Below are 24,134 nucleotides of genomic sequence, written 5' to 3'. Positions count from 1 at the left end.
ACACTCCAAAAATGAGTCAACAGCAAGAAGTGAGGTGTGTTTCTATGGTTTCTGAAGTCTAGATATGTTCCCACAGAGTAGCACTTGTAAGCTACTGTAACTGTGCTGAATGCAGGTGTTTCTGTCAGTAAAGGTTTAGAAGAATTTAGTGTTACGTACTGTTGAAATAGTACACCAAAAAAAGTCTTAGTTTGACTACGTAGAAATTGAATCCAGCACATTTGTTATCTGTTATATTGTGTACAGCAGGTACACAGTAAATACAGTGGGGTGAAGAGTCCATGTCTCTGCTGTTTGTGAGGGTTAGATAGTGATTCACTTTTGAATCTTTCTGTCACACTGCACATTTGATCTTTGATTTGTTCAGGTGGATTTTAATTCCTTGTAATTAAAATAAATCACTGATCCATAATTGATCGTTAAGAATTTGAAATGTGAAATTTTAATCAATTTAACAGTGGTGTCAAATAGATTGTGTTGAGTAGTGTGAGACTCTACTATGCTATAATCCCCACAATACTGGAGGCTGCAGTTTCAGGATCGCATTTCTAGAACTGTAGTTTTACATGTTTACTCCACCCAAATACTACTTCCACTCCTGCAATTCAACTTGGTTGCTAAAATGTGCATGTTTGTGTCATTAGCATAATGAGCTCATTATCAGGTAAAATAAATATGGAATCATATGCTATGCTCTTTACAGTTACTAGATCACAACCAGATGTTTGAATGGGGGGATTGAGATAACAGCAGATCATAGTATAGTGTGGTTGAGAATGTAACAAACAGTCTGCTCTCTGAAACATTAGCAAAGGATCAACCAGCCGCTCAGATAAGATATCTATAGATGTAAAATACATTTACAATTCAAGATTAGTTCTAGAGACTAATTATATAATTGTAAAGGAATACTTGTAATAAGAAGAGTGTTTAAGTAAACAGTTGAACTTGCACTACCTTGTCTAAGAGGATTGTTGGACTGTAAGTTTTTGGAATACAGATTCCATAGAGTTTTTCCTCTATGCTGTATTTTCATGGGACTTCTAAGATTAAAAAAAGACGATTCATTGATTATTGATCGTTAATTTTCCTGATGATCGATTTAAGGAAATGTGATACATGAAAGTTTCTTTTGTTTCTATTTTTTGCCATATTGATTTTATATTTTTGATTGTTCAGCACTTTGGTCAACTCCTGATCTTAAATGTGCTTTATACATTTTTAGTTTGAGTAGAGAGGATACAGGATGTGTGAATGTTGGTTAAAAATGTAAACCAGGTCAGACAGTGTCTGGTTTGTAAAGGCACGTTTCATCCTCACCACAAGTAGAACGTCTCTACAGTCAGTGCAGTTTGCTATTTGCAAAGTAAAGTCCATCCCCAGTGCAAAAGGACATTTTTAGACTAATAGTTATTTTAGCTGCGTCAGGCTTTCTGCAAAACCAGCCAATCAGAGGAGGGCATTGTGGTCGTGATCTTGTCAGTGTGTCCTCCTGCTACTCTATACTGTGCAGTACGTGTAGCAGTGAACATGTTTCACCTCTCAGCAGCTGGATTAGTATTTGTTGTAATGTCGCTGGAGAGGATCAGCTGTCTTGTAAGTGTTCAGTTAGCGGGGAACAGCAGTGGAACCGCGGCTGATGAAGGTAAAAGTGTGTGTGTGTGTGTGTGTGTGTGTGTGTGTGTGATGAAACCTCTCCATCGTGTATCTCTGTATCTGTCAGTAGTAGCTGTACAGTATTTACAGCACAAGCGCAACAACAGCACTTATTCTTTTGCATTCATTGTTTCCTAGCTCACCTACTTAGCATGAAAGGTAATGTTGATGTTCATGTGTTGAACTGTTCCAGTGTTTCCTTCACTCATCTTTACGTCATGCTGTATTTTACTCGTCTTTTTGACACTGATGTGAGTCCCTGAACATCCTGATGTTGTGATTTTTGGATTCGTGTTGTCGTCATGTTCCACGTGTCCACTCTTATTCATTCTATCAGAGGTTAGATATGTAAACCTGACACTAGCTGTGTCTGTGTGTCTCTCAGCTCGTAAGCAGGAGATCATCAAAGTGACGGAGCAGCTGATCGAGGCCATCAACAACGGAGACTTTGAGGCCTACACGTCAGTTTAAACTCTTTTATTCTATCAAACATCTGACAGAGCTCAATCTGCAAGTGTTCAAACATTCCTGAAATAAAAAGGGCTCTTTTTGTTGAACTGTTACAGGAAGATCTGTGATCCTGGCCTCACATCCTTTGAGCCCGAGGCTTTGGGCAACTTGGTGGAGGGCACCGACTTCCACCGCTTCTACTTTGAGAATGGTAAAGATTTTCTTTAGATTGTGACTGATAGAAGAATAAAACCATTCAAAGCTGAAGCAGCCAAGTCAAAGGGTCAGCTGACCTAAATGAAGAAAAGCAAATAGAATTCAAGGCCTGCAGATAGTTTAAGGTCCAGGTCTCGTCCAACACAGCGAGGCTGAATGGAAATGTATTTATTTAGTTTACAGCATTGAAAAACTCAAACAAACTGCTTACATGGTTAGATTCTATAAGAGGTCATATGTTTTTTAAACAAGGTTTCATTTTATTTTCCATTTTCCAAATAATCAGTACAATTTCTGAAGTAGATACTGGACTAGAGATTCTAAGACTTTTGATTTGAAACATCTGTGTAGTGTTGAGTTTCTCTAAACTTAACAGCTGCCTAAAAAACTGCCAAATACAATCAAATGAAGAATAATTATTGAAGAAAAATGTAAATATTAGCCATTAAAATAAGCAATAATGCAACATTTTCCAGGAGGCTTTTAATTTGAAACATCTGTGTAGTATTGAGTTTTTCTCGTAACAATTTAACAGCTGTCCACAAAACAATCAAATGAGTAATTGAATAAAAATGTAATCAGCCATTAATAGTTAATCATTCTTCTATCAGTAATAATAATGTTTGACTAATGAATAAACCAAAACAATCCTCTAAATGAGTTATTTCAACGGTAGACAATGTTTAGAAATCAGTAATGTGTAGATGTGATGACATACATGTGCCAGCTTGTTTTCATTTGAGAACATTCAGTAATTCAAAGGAAAGAGGCAAACAGGTTTCAAAAATGAACAATGCAACATTTTGCAGGAGGCTTTTAATTTGAAACATCTGTAGTGTTGAGTTTGTCTAAACTTAACAGCTGTCCACAAATACAATCAAAAGCAAAGTAATGAATTGATTAAAATGTAAATATTAAGCATTAATAGTTCATCTTTCTTACTATTAGTAATAATAATAATTACTATTGATATTTTCTGCTGACTACTGAACAAACTCTCAGTTGTAATATAATGTCCTTGGTGCAGATAAACCATTTACATCATGCTTTTATTGTATTTGTTTTAAATGCTAACTACCAGAAGCAGTGAATAAAGGAACAACTCGTATGTCTCATGTTACACTTTTTATTCTGGATCAAATACAAAAATCAATCTTGCTCCACCTCCTCCTCACCTTCCTTCCTTTCTGCATCTCCTCTTCCTGTTCAGCTCTGTCCAAGGGGAAGCAGCCCATCCACACCATCCTGCTCAACCCCCACGTGCACCTGATTGGGGACGAGGCCGCCTGCATCGCCTACATCCGCCTCACCCAGTACATCGACAGCAACGGCCTGCCTCGCACCATGCAGTCAGAGGAGACCCGCATCTGGCACCGCCGTGACAGCAAGTGGCAGAACATCCACTTCCACCGCTCCGGCTCGCCCACCGTGCCCACCAAGTAAGACGAAGAGAAAGAACAACACTTATTCTAATTTACTACCAGCAATGCTAAAAAACATTAAAACTACACTACAAGTTTATATCATCATAATCAGTTTGATTCAGTTATAATCTGACACCATTCATCCTCCGTACAAAACGTGACTCTCCCCTAAAAGGAGTTGTTTATTCGAGCCTGTTATTTTTATTCAGAACAAACTCACAAATCATACATTTGTCTCAGTGTTTTACAATCAGTGCAACTTAAAGGTTGATTTGGTCACAACCTCTGAACATGATTACAGCAGCATGTAATCAACTAGAAATGATCACTGATTGCTGATGACCTCGCAGAGTTTAATAGCATTAATTTTTTTACTGGCAGTGGAGCAACAAGTGTTTACAAATAGTATAAAAGTGCAATCAGTGTGCTGTGGCCTCAGTTTAAACCAGCTGGTATTGATTAGGATAAAAATCCAATCTGTAAATATAGATGGCTGTATCACAGTCTTCAGCATTTCAATCTAATGGTTCAAAGATTTGACTTATTAATCAGCCATGTAGGTACACACTGAAGAGAGCAGTGCTGCTTATATGGAATTACAGTGACATCTAGTGGTTGTGGACAGAAACGATGTTAAGTGGGAAAAGGCTGTAAAACAGAAGTAATATACAGGTTATGCAGAGGGAGACAGGACACCCTATATCAGAGCTTGTCCCTCTCAAACACATTATAAAGCTCACAAAAAACAAACTGAATGCTTTTTAATCTGTTTCATGTTTAACTTCAACGTCTTGTCTCCATGTTCCATCCATCCTGACTCAACTGTGCATCTAATCCTGCTGCACGTGTTTTTGTGTTTCAGTTGAGAGGACGACCTCCGCCTCACCTGAAACACCCTCCAGCCTACAGCTGTCAGCTGACCAGACCCCACCCCCAAACCAAGTGTCCATAAGAATCCCCTTCAGCCAATCCCCCGCCCCCCCACCCCCCACAATAGCTAGAGCTCGGCCCTCCTCTCAGTGTGTTGTTTACATATTGTCGCTGCTGGACTGAATTACTGTACATGTAAACAGAAACAAAACAAAAAATGAGGGAGAAAAGTTCCAAGTCTTGATAATATCATTTTTGTAGTGAGAGTGGTGACATCATCAACATCTGCAGCATGTTAATTACTGATTTGTTGTTGTTTTTTTTTTAAAGATCCAGTTTTAAATAGGAGCTGTTCTCAGATGGAGGAACCAGTCCTTCCAGTTAATTAACTTTTAATGGGCTGGTAACATATGTGAAACCTTCCAGTCATCATGTAGTGACACTTTTTTTTTCATTTTTTAATATTGCACATATTGAGAGCTTATTGTGACATTTCTGCCTTTTGGGCACGATGACCAATATATCACATATCGGCTTTTTACTCATGTATCTTTTCAGACTGGCCATAGATTTAAAAAAGAAAAAAAAAGCTCAGACACAGGCTTGCTTTAGTTTTGGTGGCGTAGGTTTTTTTGGTAATCGGTGTAACCTGCTCTCTTTGCTTCAGTCTTCAGCAGCATCACGTTGGCTCATCTTACAATTCTCTTGGCATTAAATATGTTTACTAGGAATTTTAACTACATGTTTAAAAGGGAAGATTTAAACATAATGTGTGTGTGTGTGTGTGTGGATCATCATCACAGAGCAACACATGAGAAGATAGAATGTAAACTATAGAGACTAACAGGCCATTTATTCAAGCTAATCATATTTTCATACAGTTAGGAGCTGATTATGTCCTTTTTATTTTATTTTTATATTGTGATATTGATGCAGTAGCTCGTCCCTCCACCTCTCATGACTGCCTACCTATTAACCTCTCACTGAGTCTTTTAGTGACTCCCTCCTTCTATTCTGTTAGACAGCACCATGTTTTACACTGGAGTAGACTAATGATGTTAAAACTGATGCTCAACTATTTGTTCCTGGAAGTAACATCTGTTCATGATTCTGATTGGACGGTACCACAATTTATTTTCCAACCACAGTTAAATCACTATCACCTGCAGCTGTGTCTATTAATACTATTTTTTACAAATTTCTATAGAAAAACAGAATTCTGGAATGAAATCACGTTTAAAAGATAAAGTCACAGGAGGTCACATGTTGTTTTTTTAAAGAATGGTGAGATGTTTGATTCTTTTCTTGCTTGTTGGTATATTTAGTGATGCTGTCACTGAGCTGTTCAGAAAAGCGTTTAATCACAGTCGTTCACAATCATCACATTTTGTTTTTCTCTTCATAAGAAGCTCTGAAGTTTCCCCTGATGGGACTCTGGTATATAATGTTATCATGATGGGACAAGTCTGATGTATGTTTAAAGAAATATCAAATAAAATGTGTGATTTATGCCAAATGACTATAGTTTTCTCTGTCGTTTTTCTCATTATTATTATTATTATTATTATTATTATTATTATTACGGTAAACAGACAGGAGGAATAAATGAGCTGCTATGTTATAAATAGATATATTTAATATACTGTAAGAGCAGATTACTCTTTAAGTTGAATGTTACTTTCCTGAATATGATGATCCAGTAATCATGTTTACCTAGACACACTGTGCTATTTGTTATCATAACATCAGATCTGCAGTATATGTGTGTACATGTATGTATATATGTATATATATATATATATATATATATATGTATGTATATATATGTGTGTATGTATATATATATATATATATATATATATATATGTGTATATATATATATATATATATATGTGTATATATATATATGTGTATATATATATATATATATATGTGTGTATGTATATATATATATATATATATGTATATATATATATATATATATATATATATATATATATGTATATATATATATATATATATATATGTATATATATATATATATATATATATGTATATATATATATATATATATATATGTATATATATATATATATATATATATGTATATATATATATATATATATATATATATATGTATATATATATATATATATATATGTATATATATATATATGTGTATATATATGTGTGTGTATATATATATATATATATATATATATATATATATAATGTTGCATCTGACCCATGAAACTGTTTAGTTACTAATGTCTAACAAGTGTTGTACTATGTGGCTGGTCATAGAGCTTATTAATAACTATAGGTATACAATAACATCATCATGTCTATATATGGACTTATCATATGATATATACATCTACATCAACTCTTGGAGTAACTTTTGACTCAAGGTGTTCAGGTCTTGAGCTGTCAATGTATTATTCTGAGGGGATTTGATTTTCAACATTCACCCATCAAGAAACCAATGTAAGTAAATAATATATACATACATTCCTCTAATAAGACACAGGTCAACGTTTATTGTGTCATGGAGGCGTTAGCAGTAATGGTTTGTGGGCTGCCTATAAATCTGTTCTGCTCGGCCAATTTCTTTCCACAAAACTCACCAGAAGTCACTATTTAAAGAGTTATTTTTCAACATGTCTCTTCCAGGGGGGCGTGCCCCCGGTTAGCAACACACAGCACCGCTGCTACATTTCTAGGGGAAACACTGCATGTCACATTGGTGAAGTGAGAAGTGACCTCCATTCCACACTGTGTATGTCCTGAGTGGAGACTGTAGAAGAGAGCAGTGCTGCTTATATGGAATTACAGTGACATCTAGTGGTTATGAACAGAAACAATGTTAGGTGGGAGAAGGCTGTAAACCAGACACACAGTTAAACAGAAGTCTTACATTTATACAGAGGGAGACCTTTACAGACCTTTTCTCTCTCTCTCTCACATTATAAAGAAACAGCTGGACATGGTCTCACCTGCTGCTCATTACAACCTGAACCTGATTGGCCCAAAGCTGTCACATTATTTATATTCTTTAATGATCACTGTTTAATTTACTGTTCAATGTGATGTATTGTAATCATACACATCATTTATGACGATCTAATCCTAATTGTATTAAATGAAAGGTTTAGAGGCACAGCTTTATAACACACACTAGCCATGCTTACTCAATTCAACATGATGCTGTAAAATGATGATCATCATTATTATTCACAGCCTCTCTCTGTGGTCTCTGGGTCTGAGCAGGAGGGACAGGATCACAGTTCTAGCATGTGTTGTTAATGTCCACTGAATATGATGACTCTATTCATTAATTCATGATGATAATAATAATAATAATAATAATAATAATAACAACAATAAAATAATTTTTACCAGCTATAAGAAAATCTTTATATATTTTATGTTCATTTATATATTTGCATTGTATATGATATAAATACAATATAATATAATATAAAACATAATACATAATAAAAAAGTCCTCATTGTGACACTTTTACAGTCTCGTTCACATTTTTGGCAATATTTGGTTTTCATGTTCTTCTCACATGACTGATGGGTGACAATCAGCTGTTAGCACAGAGATGGAGACATCATGTTCAGCAGCTTGGTCAGACATCACTCTACACCTTCACAGTCTGCTGATCTACCAGCAGGCCTGACTCTGTGTTATAGATCTGTTCATCAGCTAGAGAATAGATTTTAAAGTTCTGCTACTGGTCTACAAATCACTGAATGGATTAGGTCCAGAATACATGAATGACATGTTAGTAGAATATAAACCCAGTAGAGCTCTGAGATCTACTGACTCAGGTCAGATAGTTGAGCCCAGAGTTCAAACTAAACATGATGAAGCAGCTTTTAACTGTTATGCTGCACACAACTGGAACAAACTACCAGCAGAACTGAAATCAGCCCCAACTGTGAACATTTTTAAATCCAGGTTAAAAACACTTCTCTTCTCCTGTGCTTATGATTGAGCTCTTTTAAAGCACTTTACATTTTAATATTTCATTTGCACTCTATGTCCTTTTAATGATTTTAAACCAATTAATCTTTTTATGCTGCAAATATTCTAGTATTGTATTTCTCTCTGTTTTTATTTTTTATTTTATTTCTATTTCTCAAATTGCATGATTTTATACTTTCTGTTTCCAATTCTTACTGTTAAATGCTTGTTTTATGTAAAGCACATTGAGTTGCCATTGTGTATGAAATGTGCTACAGTATATAAATAAAGCTGCCTTGCCTCATATCAAACATCATAATGAATACAATGTAGTGCAGCAGCTGTTTGCTGTTTGTAATAACATCTGGATAGCACCACCACACAAAGCAATTAAATAAGACTGAAATGAATCAGCTGCTCATGGCATAAAGACTACCATCGTACAACTGGTACATATTTGTTATAATTGGATTTGTGGGACTATGTGTTTGTGAAATGTTTAAACGTACAGAATTGATTATGATAGAATAAAAATATTCTATCATAATCAAAAGCTCATGTTTATTCTGATTATTAGTGAGTTTTCCCTCTCTATGGTTTAAATTATTTACCAAAAAATAACGTATAGTGTTTAATGTTATCTAGTATAAAACTTCCACATATTCACTGCTCAGTGCTCATTACACTCTTCATACAGTTAACAGTTCAGCACTTTGGCTTTCTTTAGTGGAAGAACATGAAAATCAACAAGTTTACCTCTCTCTTTCATATGATAACATTTATTTGAGAAGCCTCTGCATCTTTTTCTGTGACCTACATAACTACTTTTATTGAACCATATATTGTCTCAGAAATAATCGTGATAAACGATAATATTGTCATTTGAAGATCATTTTATACCACTGATATAATTATAATATAATAGCATGACTGCAGAGTGGGAGCTACACTTGTATAAAAACACAGACTGTCATTATGGTTGGGGACAGAGTTATTTCCCTTTAATTCTTCTACAGTCTCCACTCAGGACGTACACAGTGAGGAATAGAGGACACTACTTGTTTAGTCAGTGTGACATGAATAGACTCTTAGCTGCTAATGTCAAGTGTGGCAATACTGAGGTCAAAAAATGATCACGGTCATGTCCATGTATCATATGATAAGTCCATATATAGATCACGAAGCGTTTTGCTTCAAAAAACAATATAGTAATACATTTGCATCACAAAATCGTTGTCCGTAAAAAAGTCAGTCCTCACAATCACCCGGCACTATTTTCGTTTACCATCCGAGCATGTGAACACCGTGAAACAGCTGTTGGAAAGGTGCGCAGCTGTCATCAGGCGGCAGCGCGCAGTAATACGAAGGGAGGGAAAATAGTGCCAGGTGATTGTGTCTGACTTTTTTACAACAATTTTGTGATGCATAAGTATTACTATATTGTTTTTTGAAACAAAAGACTTTATCTTTATGACCCCAGAAACTAGCCGGAACTACTTTCTTCAACACCAAAAGCAGGCCAGAACCTATGGCCAGAACTCTGCTCACAGGACGCAGAGGGGGGACTCAGAGATCCTGGAGCTGAATGAAACAGTGATGAAGGGGAATGAGGCTGATGATGATGGCGAGTGACGTCACAGGCTGGTGGGAAAGCACAGTGTGGATGAAGTGAAGCTGAGCGGGACTTCTCCTCCATACAGTCCTCAGCCCAACTCATACAACAGAATAAGTGTTTCTCACTGAACTCACTTAACACTAGCTCCTTTACTTCTCACGCTGACTTCATGTAGAGCTTTAAGTAGTTCACAACACGAACACACACTAGCAACATACACTAGCATTAGCCGCTACTACAGTTAGCCATAGGTGCTAATATAATTAGCGATTAGCATCTGTATTTTACACATTGCATGATGATAAATGATGGTATTTACCTTCTGTACGTTGTAATATGTCCGTTACTCTTTGGTAAGACGCTGCTCTGATTGACATGGATTCACTCTACCGCGGTCACAGCAACGTCCCGCCCCTCTACCTTTCTGATTGGCTGACATGTGACAACCTGAAGGTTTCTCGTGTGTACAGCAAACTTGAATCCAATGAACTTCACCAACACTACATTACTTATGTGCCTGTTTTTAGTTCACTATGAACTGTGTTAAACATTCACATTAAATAGAATAACAATTCCCAGCCCCATCCTATATCATAACCCCATCCTTCCTTTCCTTCTTCACCTATCTATCTATCTGCTCAACACTTCACTGAGGTAAGGATGCCACATCTGTCCAGCTGTTGTTAGAAAGAACCACATCACTTCACATTTGACACATTTACAGTTTTATTTGTCTGCCATGTACACACTGCAGCTGCTATGCCTTGTTAGCGTTTCAGGTTTATTTTTTATTTTTTAGTAATAATTTTTGATAAACTCATACATGCCCGCATAGATATTAGCACTGTTATATGTATATATTGTTATCACCATGGAAACAAGATGCTCAGTTATCAAATCGGTGGTCTCTTTTTGACATGTCCTTTTTATTCTTTCCATTGGATCACACTCAAAGTAAATGGCAACGTGAGGGTCGTAGTGTTACATAGATAAAGGTGTGTGAACTGTAAATCAACACCAAACACACTTCATCACTCTTCACATGATGTTTCTACTGACTTTCAAACTGATTCCTGTTCGTCTACAATGGCAAAAAAAAAAAAAAAATCTGTCATTACTTTTAGGTTTAGAACACATTCAAACACACACACACACACACACACACACACACACACACACACACACACACACACACACACACCACTCTCAGCTTCAAATGCCAGAGAGTATACAGGGATCACCAACAGACAGCAATAAATAAATAAGGAAGTATGTGTGATAAACAGAGCAGTGGCTGGAAATGAAAGATGATGTGTTGATCCTTTGATAGCAGTGATAACAAGACAGAAAGTTAAAGCAAAGCATCTGTTCTATGTACAGACTCAAATCTTAAAAGACTATCTTGCTTTTTTTCCCTCCTTTCTGTCAATAAATCCCATTTTTAAAAAAAGACCAAAATCAACAATGTGTTCATCTCTCAATCTTTCAGCTCATAAATATGCAGTGTTATTTTTAAAAAGGCTCAGTATTTCCTAAAACAGCTGGTCACTGTTGGTTTTAGTAAATGTTACTTATATAAGGGGAAATAATGCATTTTCCGCTGTAGTTTCATACACATTTGGTACTCTATTTCTATAAGCATGATTTTACATGTAGGACTGAGTGGATACAGTTAAGAGAACATGCAGTTGAAATATTTAAAATAGTCTTAAAACTTACAGCAAAGGGAAAAAACATGATTATGAAGGTTTTTTTGGCTCCTTTGTTGATCAGAACTTAAATGGACACTCAAATGATTTAATGTAAATCTTTTGGAAAGTTGGAAAATTTAAAAGTAAGGGTTAAAAAACTAAATTTTAAATTGGTAGAAGTGACTTTGAGTCCTTAGTATTGGTTAAACTCTAAAAAACACTTCTAATTTATAACACCAGGCTTTCTGTTATAATTTACAGTCTCTAAAGCCCCGATGACATCACCATGACATCATTAGTTATTTTTATTATTATTGGCTTGTGGGAGAGATTATACAACTGTTTTCTTGGGCTGAGTAGGACTTACCATGATGAGTAGCCTGACATATAAAATATGTGAAATACACCTTTAAATGAACACAAGTCCACTAATTTGAACAATTCATTAGGACAAATTAAATGTAACGTAGTAGTTTGTAGTGATGCAGTTTCAAAATAAGAGCATTGATAATGTATCTCATTAACGTGTGTTTCTGGACAATAATGGTTTTGGATACACACACAGTACTTGTTATAGATCAGCTCATTGTTGGTGTCTGTCTTTTCATGGGTTTTGTTGACAGTAAGAAGAAAAAAAGTAGAAGAGTAATCCTTTAAAAGTCTCAATGGAGGACAATCATGTGAGTGCTGCAGTTTGAGATGAGGAGGAGCAGCAGCAGTATGTGAGGGTGAAACACAGCTCAGGGGTTAGAAGGACAGCGGGGGTAAGTGCTCGATCTGCATCAGAAAACATTCCTCATCACTACTTTCTTTCACACGATACTTTGTATATACACACACAGAGGTGGCGGCTCCGTGATGGAGAAAATGTGAATGCACGACACACGTTAGCAGGACAGACACGTAAACTAAAAAAAAAGAGATGCATGATGGGAAGACAAAAGGTGTGTTCACACAGCATTTGAAGGTGCACACCTCTTTGTAAACAGATCAACAGGTTGATGTTTGGCTGTAAAGAGTCCATGATGACACTCATTCACTCCTATGTAACATTAATCTCTTCTGTACCGTGGCCATTCTCCAGCTGAATCGGTGCATGTACAGCAGGTTTAGGTGGGCTAATGTATTAAATGCTTTGATTTTTTTTTTTTTTACTTTTTTTTCTCCCAAGTCCAAGCATGATTTTTTTCATCTCCTTTATGTACAAATGTTTACAAGAGTTCTTCAAGAAGAGGCCCGTGCGTGAGGCGAACGTCCAAGATGCCCCATTGACTTGGATCCACCTTTAGTGTGTCGTACCTTAATCACACCACAGCAGCCAAAAGGTAAAAAGAAGGGGAACGCCGGAGTAAAAAAAAAATTCATCCGACAAAAATGAGGGGTGCTATCTTTGGTCACAAAAGGAGCAAATGAAACACAAAATAAAGCACAGAAATACTGTTCCATTATTCCACAAAAAGAGAAGACAGGAAGAAAAAAAATCAATCCAGTGATCAGCGAGGAGAACAAGAAAGGGATCTGGTACAACGTGATCTGAGGAAGAGTACGTCACCAAAGGCTTCAGTGGAAGATGTAGGGAAGCAGCAGCTCAGTCAAAACTCTCCTCCTCCTCCTCTTCCTCCTCCTCCTCATCCTGCTCCTCCTTCTCTTCCTCCTCCTCATCGTTTTCCTCCTGATCGTCCTGGCAGTAGCGTTGGAGAAGCCGGTGCAGGTGCTGCTGCAGTGCGTCGGGCTGCAGGGCGTCTGGGGTGTCGTCCAGACGCTCCAGGTGCACGTGCTTCCCCTGGGCATCCCTCACCACAGTCCTCTTCTGGGTTCGCGATTTACGCATCTGGCTTCTGTGGAGAGGAAGGACAAAGTAGAGGAGTTACACCACATCCCAGCTGACTCTGATAGACTGGTACTCACTGATCATGTCTATAGGCAAGCTTTGCTCCATTAAACAAGCCAAGACTGACAATATTTCAATTATTGTTCTGTCTTCATATGGAAGTCCAGGTCTGCCAATATTAAAATAAAGTACTTCAATCAAATAGAAATGTAATTCTTAGTTGTGCAAGTATGTACACATTATGTAATCAAAAAATACAAATAATTCCCTCATTATTTATTCATTAAAAATATCTATTTTTTTAAAAATGAATTATTTTAATGTTTGAAATATAATATTTAAATAATTACATCACACATTACATTGCCTAATTAATACCATAATTAAATGGAAACTCCATTAACATTTTTCAGGATACTCCAAAATAAAGCACCGCCATAATAGTGAGAATTTTTCCAAAATAATTTAAAAAGATCATTAATTTATTTACCTCAAAATAAAAAAAAGCTTTTTTATTTTGGATGCTTACAAATATTAAATTAATAAATAAGATTAGATTTTAAAATGCAATTATTTTCCCACTGTTTTATTTCATAGAACCACTTTTCATCCATCAAGACAAACTCCCAAAATACTGGTCATAATAATAATGGTCATTGGTGAAAATGGTGATATAAAACAAAAACAGACCTGACTTTGAATGAAATCAAATGGAATGGCATTATGTGCACTCAAGTGGAAAAAATGAAATTAAAGTTTATTTAATTGTTTACTTTTAAAATTGGCAACTTCAGACTTCCATATTTTCCTCACTGTTTTTTAGTCCTTACCCACTGTTATGTTTGCATAGGTGCAATCCAAGCATTTTAACTGGGCTTGTCATATTTATATAGTTTGCGCTGATCCAAGCAATTTACATTTACATGTGACCCTTAACCAAATTAGTAGACTAGCCAGGGAGCCAGAGTCAACTGTCTATAATTGAACTGTTGTCCTGGAAACACATTGCAAACCATGCAATTTTACCGGCATTACACACAGTGCCAGTCAAAAGTTTGGACACACTTTTCCTTAAATGAGAGTGTGTCCAAACATTTGACTGGTACTTACATACTTTTACATACATACTGTTTAGCCTTGATGTTCATAGATTTGGCCATTGTTCCCATTGCTCAGGGGAACATTTTATTTACCAGCCTGAAACATTAAAGGTTAGGCAATACAGCTCAATCACACAATGTTTCTATGTTAATCTCCAAAATGCCCTTTTAGTAAACACTCGTGTCTTTGTGTTGATTTCTACACAATCCCATGCTGCAGTCCAACCTTTTAACCACAGAACCGTCGTCCTGCACAATCTCTTTCTCTACTAAATGAGGAAGGAGCACTTTCCCAAAGCCTCCAGCATAACTCAAAGCCTGGAGGAGAAAGAATGATGAAGGAGAGAGGGATCAGGAGGAGAGAAAAGAGGAAAGACAAATACTAGAAACCTGACAAGACCTGCTCAACATCACCAACAGATGATCTTCTAAACATCTCATGTGTAATCAGTTCTTGATAAAAAATATCATTTCCAGTTTGGACACACTGACCTTCTCAAAGTCCTCTCTGGCTGAGGGAAGATCTGCAGCCAGCGAGGAATCTCCCATCTGTTTCTCCATCCTCTCGCCTGTCACCACGGTCGTCTTGACAACCTTGCTAACTTTTCGACCCTGCACGGGCTCCACCTCGAACTCTGATGCCATGGTGGCACCCAAGGCGAGGGGCTCTGAGAAGGTCAACTGAAGAGAACACAACAAGATGTCAAAAGCCCTGACTATTATATGTTAACAGTATTGATGATGGTGCTGCCATTAGAGTTCAACAAAATAATGTCCAAGCAGCTGGTAGGGGACACAGACCTCTTTTTGATCGCCTTCACTGCGAAGAACAGTTCTCTTCACCACTTTGGAAACAGCGTCCCCCTCCTCTATCTGCACTGTCTCCTGGTGAGAGCCCTCAATGGTCACTTCTTGGGTCTCCATGCCATCCGCTGATACATATTTACGAATCACCTTCCGTGTGATCTGATGTAGAAGACAGACAGAGAATCATTTTTCATCATGTAGGCCATTCATTTTGGAATAGTACTGTTATGTGGTTTTAAGTGTACATCTGCAACACTTAGTTTGTGTTGTGTGATTGTGTTTGAATATTCTTACTTTCTTAACTACCATGTTCCCATGCTCATCTGTGTACTTCTCCTCTGTGACAGTCTGTTGTGGGATATCTGGTAAAGTGTCCGCCTGTAAGAAAAACACAAAAAACATACAGTTAGTTTGACATCATGCATAGAGGAGGAGGAGCAGCCTTTCAGGCTAAATATGATATAAACCACACAGACATTACACAAAAATGATCATCTACAGTCTATGTTGAAGCCACTTTGTGTTGATGTTTTTTTATTATAGAATTCTTTCAAATCATTTTGACAGTATAGAAAAGGCGACAATCCTGGTGAAAATTGAAAGGTGGGGAAAAATGCTAAAATTCTACACATTGTGGCTTGTCATTACATCTTTATTATTACTATTATAGAACACATAATGGCACAGACATGACAAAGTAGATGAGTGTGGAAAAACAAAAAGAGAAATAAATGTGGATTAGAGGTCCTCTTGCATTGCATAATTGCATAATTGCAATTAGGGCATGTTCTGTGGCAGAATATCCAGGGATGCCAGGAGTAACATGAAAAGTTCCCACAAAGACTAAATCACTAGCATTCTCTACTACCAACTCATCCTGCACCACACCACAGTGCACCGGGGCTGCACGGCTGCATCATGTTTGTTTACCTGAATGATAACTCTGCGTCGGACCACCCTGGTGGTCAGCACCTCCTCCTCTGAGCTATCAGAGGACAGCACCCCTAGCTCCTCTGCTATCTCCTGGGAGACAGCACACAGCCAGCATGGGTCAATATAACAAGGACTATACAGTTACTACAGCACACACCTGCAGGCAGAGGCTGCTCCTTCTTTTCTCTTAATCTCACTTTTATGTCAGCTCACCAAAATGATTAATGTAGAGACAAATGGAATGGGGAAGTAAAACGAAATTTGTACATAATAGTGATGTGAGATGAAGAGAAGGCACAGTTATGCAAAAACTTTGAACTGAAATAAACGTGCAAGGATGGTAACAACAACAACAAGTAAAAATCAAAAGATGCAAATGGGTGTGGATGTGAATAATGTTCATGTTCATGTTATAGAATCTGTTTATAGCACCTTGTGATTGTCCACATTATTTAATTCAAACTGCAAATACATCACACCACCACTTTGAAAAACCAGCTTTTCAGTCACCAGTGACGCAACATTTAATATAGCACCTCATCAACGTTGTCACATTTCTGTTATCTTGAAAGTTTAGGCAGTCATGCACAAAGCACACATTAGCCATATTTAGTATGTAAAAATCAATCTTGTGTGTTTTATCTTCTCAAGTCTCCAATTCAGCACCATAACAGCCAGTCTGACCAGGCAAAGATACCAGCCCGTGCAGCATTGTGCTCATGCTCAATTTCTTACCCGTCCCAAGAAGTCGTCATCATCATAGTACCCTGCCTGATCTCTGGAAGGAAGCTCCTCACACACAGGGTGCTCAATTTCTGTTCGACACTCCCGTGAACCCTCTGAATCATAAGCAAATTCACCTAGACTTTCACTGCCGGAAGAGAAACGCTTGTAATCCTCTACCCTCAAGAAAGGTTGAGCTGTATGCCGAGTGCTCCCCCTCAGGACAACCGTGCCAGGGCTACTGCCAGGCATTGGGGATGGTGGTTCTGATATATGATAAGGCATCTCATACTCCAGTGTCGCTTCTTCTGGCTCAGAGTTGTCTGACAAGCCTTGTCTGCAGTCGAAGAATTCCAGATCTGAGTCAGATTGCTGTGGAGATTTGGATCCTTTTTGGAGTTCCTTTGGTCGGACCATTGGTTCTTCTGATTCAAATTCAGAGACTGTTTTCTCAAATTCTGAGAGGACTCTATTAAAGTCTGGGGAAAACTCTAAGTCTTGAGCAGTTTCAGACTCTCCCTTGGTACTGGCTTCAGTCACAACCTGAGCTGAATTGGGATCACTGAACACTGGAGACACTGAACTTAAATTGCTCAAGGAAGCTTGACTACATTCAGAAACTCTCAGGGACTGATGTCCTGAAAACACTGCCTCATAATCTGGCGGCACCAAAAATTGACTTGACATGGGTGAGAAAAGCTCACTGGATTCTGCTTCTTTGGGGGACAACTCCCACTTGGAGTACACTTGTGATCTGCCCAACTTTGGACATGATGTTGTCTCAGATGCAGGTAAAACTGGAGTAACAGTTCTGTGGGTTGTGTATGAGCTCTGGTCAGGTAGCTCTAGGGGAACTGATTTCATCGGTTTGTCATGAGTGAATAGCACACCTATTCTACTGACGTCTTGTGTTTCTGGTGTGGCAGACAACAGCCTGTGTTGCACCTCATCTTCAGTTTGAAATTGCGTCTCCTCTACTCTCTGAAGAGGAGCCTGTAAGTGAATGTCAACATGATCTAAATGAGTTAACTTTAAATCAGTTAACAGGTTATATACTATTAAAATGGCCTCAATTTTCACCAGGTTAGCATCATCGTGCAGTTATAGGTCATTGTCCATCCAGCCAACATGTCATTAGTTTTAAAATAATGTGAAGTCAAGACATGCATCTTTAGCATCAGACAAATAAAGAATTGCAATTAATAATATTTCAATTGGTCACTGTAACATTCCTGACACATTTCCACCAATTCTGGTCATCCCTGTAAAATATAACTGAAAAAGACTAGACAATACCCAAAGTCAATTGAAAGCTGTTTTTGAACTATTTGGAGTACATGCATGGTTTTGGTCTCTTTTAAAAGTTAACACTGGAGATTAGTCCCCAGCAGTCACTGTAAGTGCTGCTAGCACTGAGGTTTATTGCACTCCATTTTGTTATTAGTTATCAAGACACACTGAGTGATTTTCTCCATCCAAGTGGCATGTTAATGACTTCATCCAAGGCAAGCACAGTGAGTCTCTGCAAATTTCCATGCTCTCACTCTTACCCTTGGGGAGTCTGTCTTGTTCTTTAGTTCCCCAGCACAGATGTGTAGAATCTTGTCTTCCTTTCTTTTTACATCTTCAACTCTTTCTGGCTTCATAGAAAAGTCTTTTTGGAAGTCTTCTTCATGAACAGTGATTTGGAAAGTTGAGGTGCTTTCAGCTCCTGATCCTAACTTCATCCGTTCCACATATGAAAATACTTCTGATTCTGCCATTTTTAGCCTGTCAGGGTGGCCATGTCCATCTTCAGATTTTGTCTTAATTGATTTATTAGGTATTGAGGAAGGCTGCTCAGGTAATAAAGGAGATGTCACATGACCCAAAAGTTCTAGTGTAGAGACAAATTGATCTGTAGACTCACAATATAAGCCTAATTCCTCATCTGACTCAGCAGTTTCAGGACTCAGTGGCCTTGGGCTATCATCAATCCAACAATCAATAGGTAAGGCAACAAACTCAGAGTCTGATGAGAAAGACACTGGTGAAGACGATCTATCAACAGCTGTGGCATCCAGAAAACATGAAGACAATATTCTAATAAACTCGGGTACAGGTGAGTCAGGCAACAGTCGTCTGAACTCATTGACAGATGATATGGATTCAGGTGAGGATGGTCTCTCAGTCTCAGTAGCTCTTGATGATGTGACCATAAACTCACATTCGGAGTCTGAACCCACTGATTCAGGTGATGATGACCTACATGTAGTAGTGGTATATGCCTCCAATAATACAGTAAACTGGGGAACAGGGGAGTCAGGAGACAATGACCTGTTCTCATTGAGCTCAGGCATTGATTCTGGAGATGATGCCCTGTTGTCAAGCATTTGAATGGCTGATTCCAGTGACATAGGCCTGTATTCAGGCACTGACTGAGATGACAAAGGCCTGTTTTGCTGATTCTGATCCTCTGACAGTGCAGATTCTGTAGATGATGGTCTGCATTCTGCAAACTGAGATTCCAAATCCAGTGGCATATAATCTAAATCTGATGCTAAAGTTTCAGGTGAAGATGATGTGGACCTCAAAAATGTTACGCATTCTGGCAAAGCCTTCCTAAATTCAGGTAAGGGGGAATCTGGTGAGAGTGGCCTAAACTCATTGACTGATGTTACAGATTCTGGCGATGATGCTCTTACATCTACCAACATGGCTGAATTAGGGGACATGGGTCTGTACTCTGACAAGGATTCTGGTGAATAGCATAAATCATCCTCTGTATCAGATACTGATACAACCACCCAGTCATTATCAGACTCTGTTAGTGCCTCAGTCACAGGTATTTCAAATGTATATTGGCTCAGTCTGTATAAAGCTTCTCCTGAAGACAACATGTGTTCAACTATTGGTGCAGGTGACTCTGAAACAGGTGTGTCTGATGCAACATGTGCACTTGAAGTACAATGAAAGTGATCAGCCATGGATGTGTCTGGTGTACCAAACTGTCGTGTCACCTCTGAGATGGATTCTGTGGCACTAGCATCTTGCTCATTTTGATCTTCTACTTCCTTATCTTGTTCATCACCTGTAACTCTCCTTTCATATTGTATTGTGCTGCCAATATACTGCATGAACCCTGTTTTACTGCTGAAAGTTTCTCCCACATACTGTGGATCATGAACTTGAGATATCAGTTTCCATAGCTCAGCATCATAAACAAGTTCATACTCAGCTACCATGATGGCTGATTCCTCAGGCAGGGTTGGAGCCATTGTTGTGGATACAACAGTGCTATCAATGGTTGCCTCTGTGGAAGTTGGGACTTTTAATACAGTTATTGATGATTTGGGTGACAACAGTAATTCTTCTTCATCTGATTCAATTGACGCTGGTGATGCTAACCTATCATTTGCACAAAAGTGGTCTATGGTTTGTGACAAATCGTCTGAATCCGAAAATTCAGTGGGTGACATGTCTCTCACAGTCATCACATCTTTTACAAATGCCTTCGTAAAATCAGGTATTGGTGATTCCGGGGGAAGGCATTCATCATCTGATCTTCCTGACTGAGGTGATTGTGGTCTATTGTCAATGACTTCTATGTCAACTGAATCAGAGTATGCAAAACCGTATTCAATGTCTGACAATATTGATTCCGGTGATGAACATGCATAAAATGTCTCTGCTGTTGCAGTCTCAAGAACATTTTTGGTAAACGAGGGAAGAGGTGAGTCTGGAGACAATCCCTTGTGTTCATTAAGTGATTGGGTAGACTCTGGCGATACTGATCTAATGTTTTTAAGATACATCAGTGTCATAGGTGACAACGGTTTGTACTCTGGTATGGATTCAACTGACAGTGGCCTCTCTTGTACTTCTGATCCTACTGACTCAGGAGAATCTGGTCTATCATCAATACCATACTTCACAGCTATCAAAAACTCACTCAAAACATATTCAACATCTGAATCAATTGATTCAGGGGAGGATGATCTATACCCAGCATTCACAATAACACGTTCATGTATTGCTGGTCTGTATTCAGGTATTGGTGAGTCTGGTGATAAAGCCTGGTATTCATCTCCTGAGCCAGGTGAGGAGGGTCTGTCATCATAAATTAGTGATCCCATGCTTATAACGATATATTCTACATCTGAACATGTTGATTCAGGGGATGTGGACCTATGTCCAAAAAGTGTCTCAGGTAATTCAAACACTAAAGGCATAAAGTGAGGTACAGGGGAATCAGGAGAAAGTCTGATTGATTCCTGAGATTCAGGAGAGGAAGGTCTGCTTTCCAAGAATATTGGGAAAGGTAATTCCATTTCCAAATCTGATAACTCTGACTCAGGTGAAGAGGACCTTAAGTCCATGTGAGATATGCTGGACTCATGTATTGCCTGTATAAATTCAGGGATGGGTGAGTCTGGAGACAGAAGTCTAAATTCATCTTGAGATGAACCTGGAGATGCTGCTCTGTCCTCAAAATGCCAAGGCATACTCAGCCTCAAATCTGTCTCGAAATCCTCTGATGAACATAGTGATTCTGAAGCTTCTGATTCAGGAGATGATGATCTGTAACATATAAACTTAGGATATGTCTCTAGTAAATCCTGTCTAAAGTCAGGTACAGGGGAATCAGGAGAAAGTCTTCTGTATTTACTTAAAGACGCTAAAGACTCAGGGGATGAAGGCCGGTCTTCTTCAAACACTGGGAAAAATGATTCCATTTCCATTTCCAAATCTGACAACAATGATTCAGGTGAAGAGTACCTTAAGTTTACATGTGGTATACAGGACTCCTGTGTCACCTGTCTAAATTCAGGAATGGGGGAATCTGGTGATAGAGACCTAAATTCATCTTTGGATGCAGTTGAACCAGGAGATGCAGCTCTGTCTTCAAAAAGCCAGGGAATACACAAATCAGTCTCCAAATCCTCATCTGAATATACTGATCCAGGTGACGTGGATCTATGTTTAGCTGTCAATGTGGTTGCTTCAAAATAGTTATATTGGGGTACTGGAGAGTCTGGAGACAAACATCTAACCAAAGTGTCAGACAGCCCTGATTGACGGGATTCTGCCCTGTCCTCAAAGTCAAATATTTGTGAAATCAAGGGAGCATACTCTACTTCTGAAGCTTCAGATTCAGGTGATGATGATCTGTAAGATATAAACTTAGGATATGTCTCTAATAAAGCCTGTCCAAAGTCAGGCACAGGGGAATCAGGAGAAAGTCTTCTGTATTTACTTAAAGACGCTAAAGACTCAGGGGATGAAGATCGGTCTTCTTCAAACACTGGGAAAAATAATTCCATTTCCATTTCCAAATCTGACAACAATGCTTCAGGTGAAGGGGACCTTAAGTTTACATGTGGTATACAGGACTCCTGTGTCACCTGTCTAAATTCAGGAATGGGGGAATCTGGTGATAGAGACCTAAATTCATCTTTGGATGCAGTTGAACCAGGAGATGCAGCTCTGTCTTCAAAAAGCCAGGGAATACACAAATCAGTCTCCAAATCCTCATCTGAATATACTGATCCAGGTGATGTGGATCTATGTGTAGCTGTCAATGTGGTTGCTTCAAAATGGTTATATTGGGGTACTGGAGAGTCTGGAGACAAACATCTAACTTCAATGTCAGACAGCCCTGATTGACGGGATTCTGCCCTGTCCTCAAAGTCAAATATTTGTGAAATCAAGGGAGCATACTCTACTTCTGAAGCTTCAGATTCAGGTGATGATGATCTGTAAGATATAAACTTAGGATATGTCTCGAGTAAATCCTGTCTAAAGTCAGGTACAGGGGAATCAGGAGAAAGTCTTCTGTATTTACTTAAAGATGCTAAAGACTCAGGGGATGAAGGTCGGTCTTCTTCAAACACTGGGAAAAATAATTCCATTTCCATTTCCAAATCTGACAACAATGATTCAGGTGAAGGGGACCTTAAGTTTACATGTGGTATACAGGACTCCTGTGTCACCTGTGTAAATTCAGGAATGGGGGAATCTGGTGATAGAGTCCTAAATTCATCTTTGGATGCAGTTGAACCAGGAGATGCAGCTCTGTCTTCAAAAAGCCAGGGAATACACAAATCAGTCTCCAAATCCTCATCTGAATATACTGATCCAGGTGATGTGGATCTATGTGTAGCTGTTAACGTGGACGTTTCAAAATGGTTGTATTGGGGTACTGGAGAGTCTGGAGACAAACATCTAACCTCAGTGTCAGACAGCCCTGATTGACGGGATTCTGCTCTGTCCTCAAAGACAAATATTTGAGAAATCAAGGGAGCATACTCTACTTCTGAAGCTTCAGATTCAGGTGATGATGATCTGTAAGATACAAACTTAGGATATGTCTCTACTAAAGCCTGTCTAAAGTCAGGTACTGGGGAATCAGGAGAAAGTCTTCTGTATTTACTTAGAGACGCTAAAGACTCAGGGGATGAAGTTCGGTCTTCTTCAAACACTGGGAAAAATATTTCCATTTCCATTTCCAAATCTGACAACAATGATTCAGGTGAAGGGGACCTTAAGTTTACACGTGGTATACAGGACTCCTGTGTCACCTGTGTAAATTCAGGAATGGGGGAATCTGGAGATAGAGACCTACATTCATCTTGAGATGCAGTTGAACCAGGAGATGCAGCTCTATGTTCAAAAAGCCAGGGAATACACAAATCAGTCTCCAAATCCTCATCTGAATATACTGATCCAGGTGATGTGGATCTATGTTTAGCTGTCAATGTGGTTGCTTCAAAATGGTTGTATTGGGGTACTGGAGAGTCTGGAGACAAACATCTAACTTCAATGTCAGACAGCCCTGATTGACGGGATTCTGCCCTGTCCTC

The 24,134-nt window shown here is 38.3% G+C and overlaps 2 protein-coding genes across 2 annotated transcripts in view; one reads left to right on the top strand and one right to left on the bottom strand.

Annotated features, from left to right (window-relative positions):
• Positions 1–6,135, top strand: part of camk2d1 (calcium/calmodulin-dependent protein kinase (CaM kinase) II delta 1) — a 90,787-nt gene extending 84,652 nt beyond the window's left edge. The window contains exons 15-18 of the mRNA XM_053343840.1: positions 2,042–2,117; positions 2,223–2,317; positions 3,533–3,761; positions 4,609–6,135. Coding sequence (XP_053199815.1) covers positions 2,042–2,117; positions 2,223–2,317; positions 3,533–3,761; positions 4,609–4,612 — 404 coding nt within the window. The 3' untranslated portion in view covers positions 4,613–6,135. The remainder of the gene's footprint in view (positions 1–2,041; positions 2,118–2,222; positions 2,318–3,532; positions 3,762–4,608) is intronic.
• A 6,316-nt stretch (positions 6,136–12,451) lies between these two features.
• The window catches only part of ank2b (ankyrin 2b, neuronal), a 189,409-nt gene continuing 177,726 nt past the window's right edge, over positions 12,452–24,134 (bottom strand). Inside the window, exons 46-51 of the mRNA XM_053343933.1 lie at positions 16,567–16,659; positions 15,931–16,014; positions 15,631–15,795; positions 15,322–15,510; positions 15,056–15,147; positions 12,452–13,736 (exon numbers count right to left, since the gene is read on the bottom strand). Of these exons, the coding sequence (XP_053199908.1) occupies positions 13,487–13,736; positions 15,056–15,147; positions 15,322–15,510; positions 15,631–15,795; positions 15,931–16,014; positions 16,567–16,659 (873 nt within the window). The 3' untranslated portion in view covers positions 12,452–13,486. The remainder of the gene's footprint in view (positions 13,737–15,055; positions 15,148–15,321; positions 15,511–15,630; positions 15,796–15,930; positions 16,015–16,566; positions 16,660–24,134) is intronic.

This window comes from Scomber japonicus, chromosome 22, assembly GCF_027409825.1.
Source record: "Scomber japonicus isolate fScoJap1 chromosome 22, fScoJap1.pri, whole genome shotgun sequence".
Lineage (NCBI taxonomy): Eukaryota > Metazoa > Chordata > Actinopteri > Scombriformes > Scombridae > Scomber > Scomber japonicus.
The sequence above is the reverse complement of the archived record's forward strand: the minus strand, read 5'-3'. Positions and strand labels throughout refer to the sequence as shown.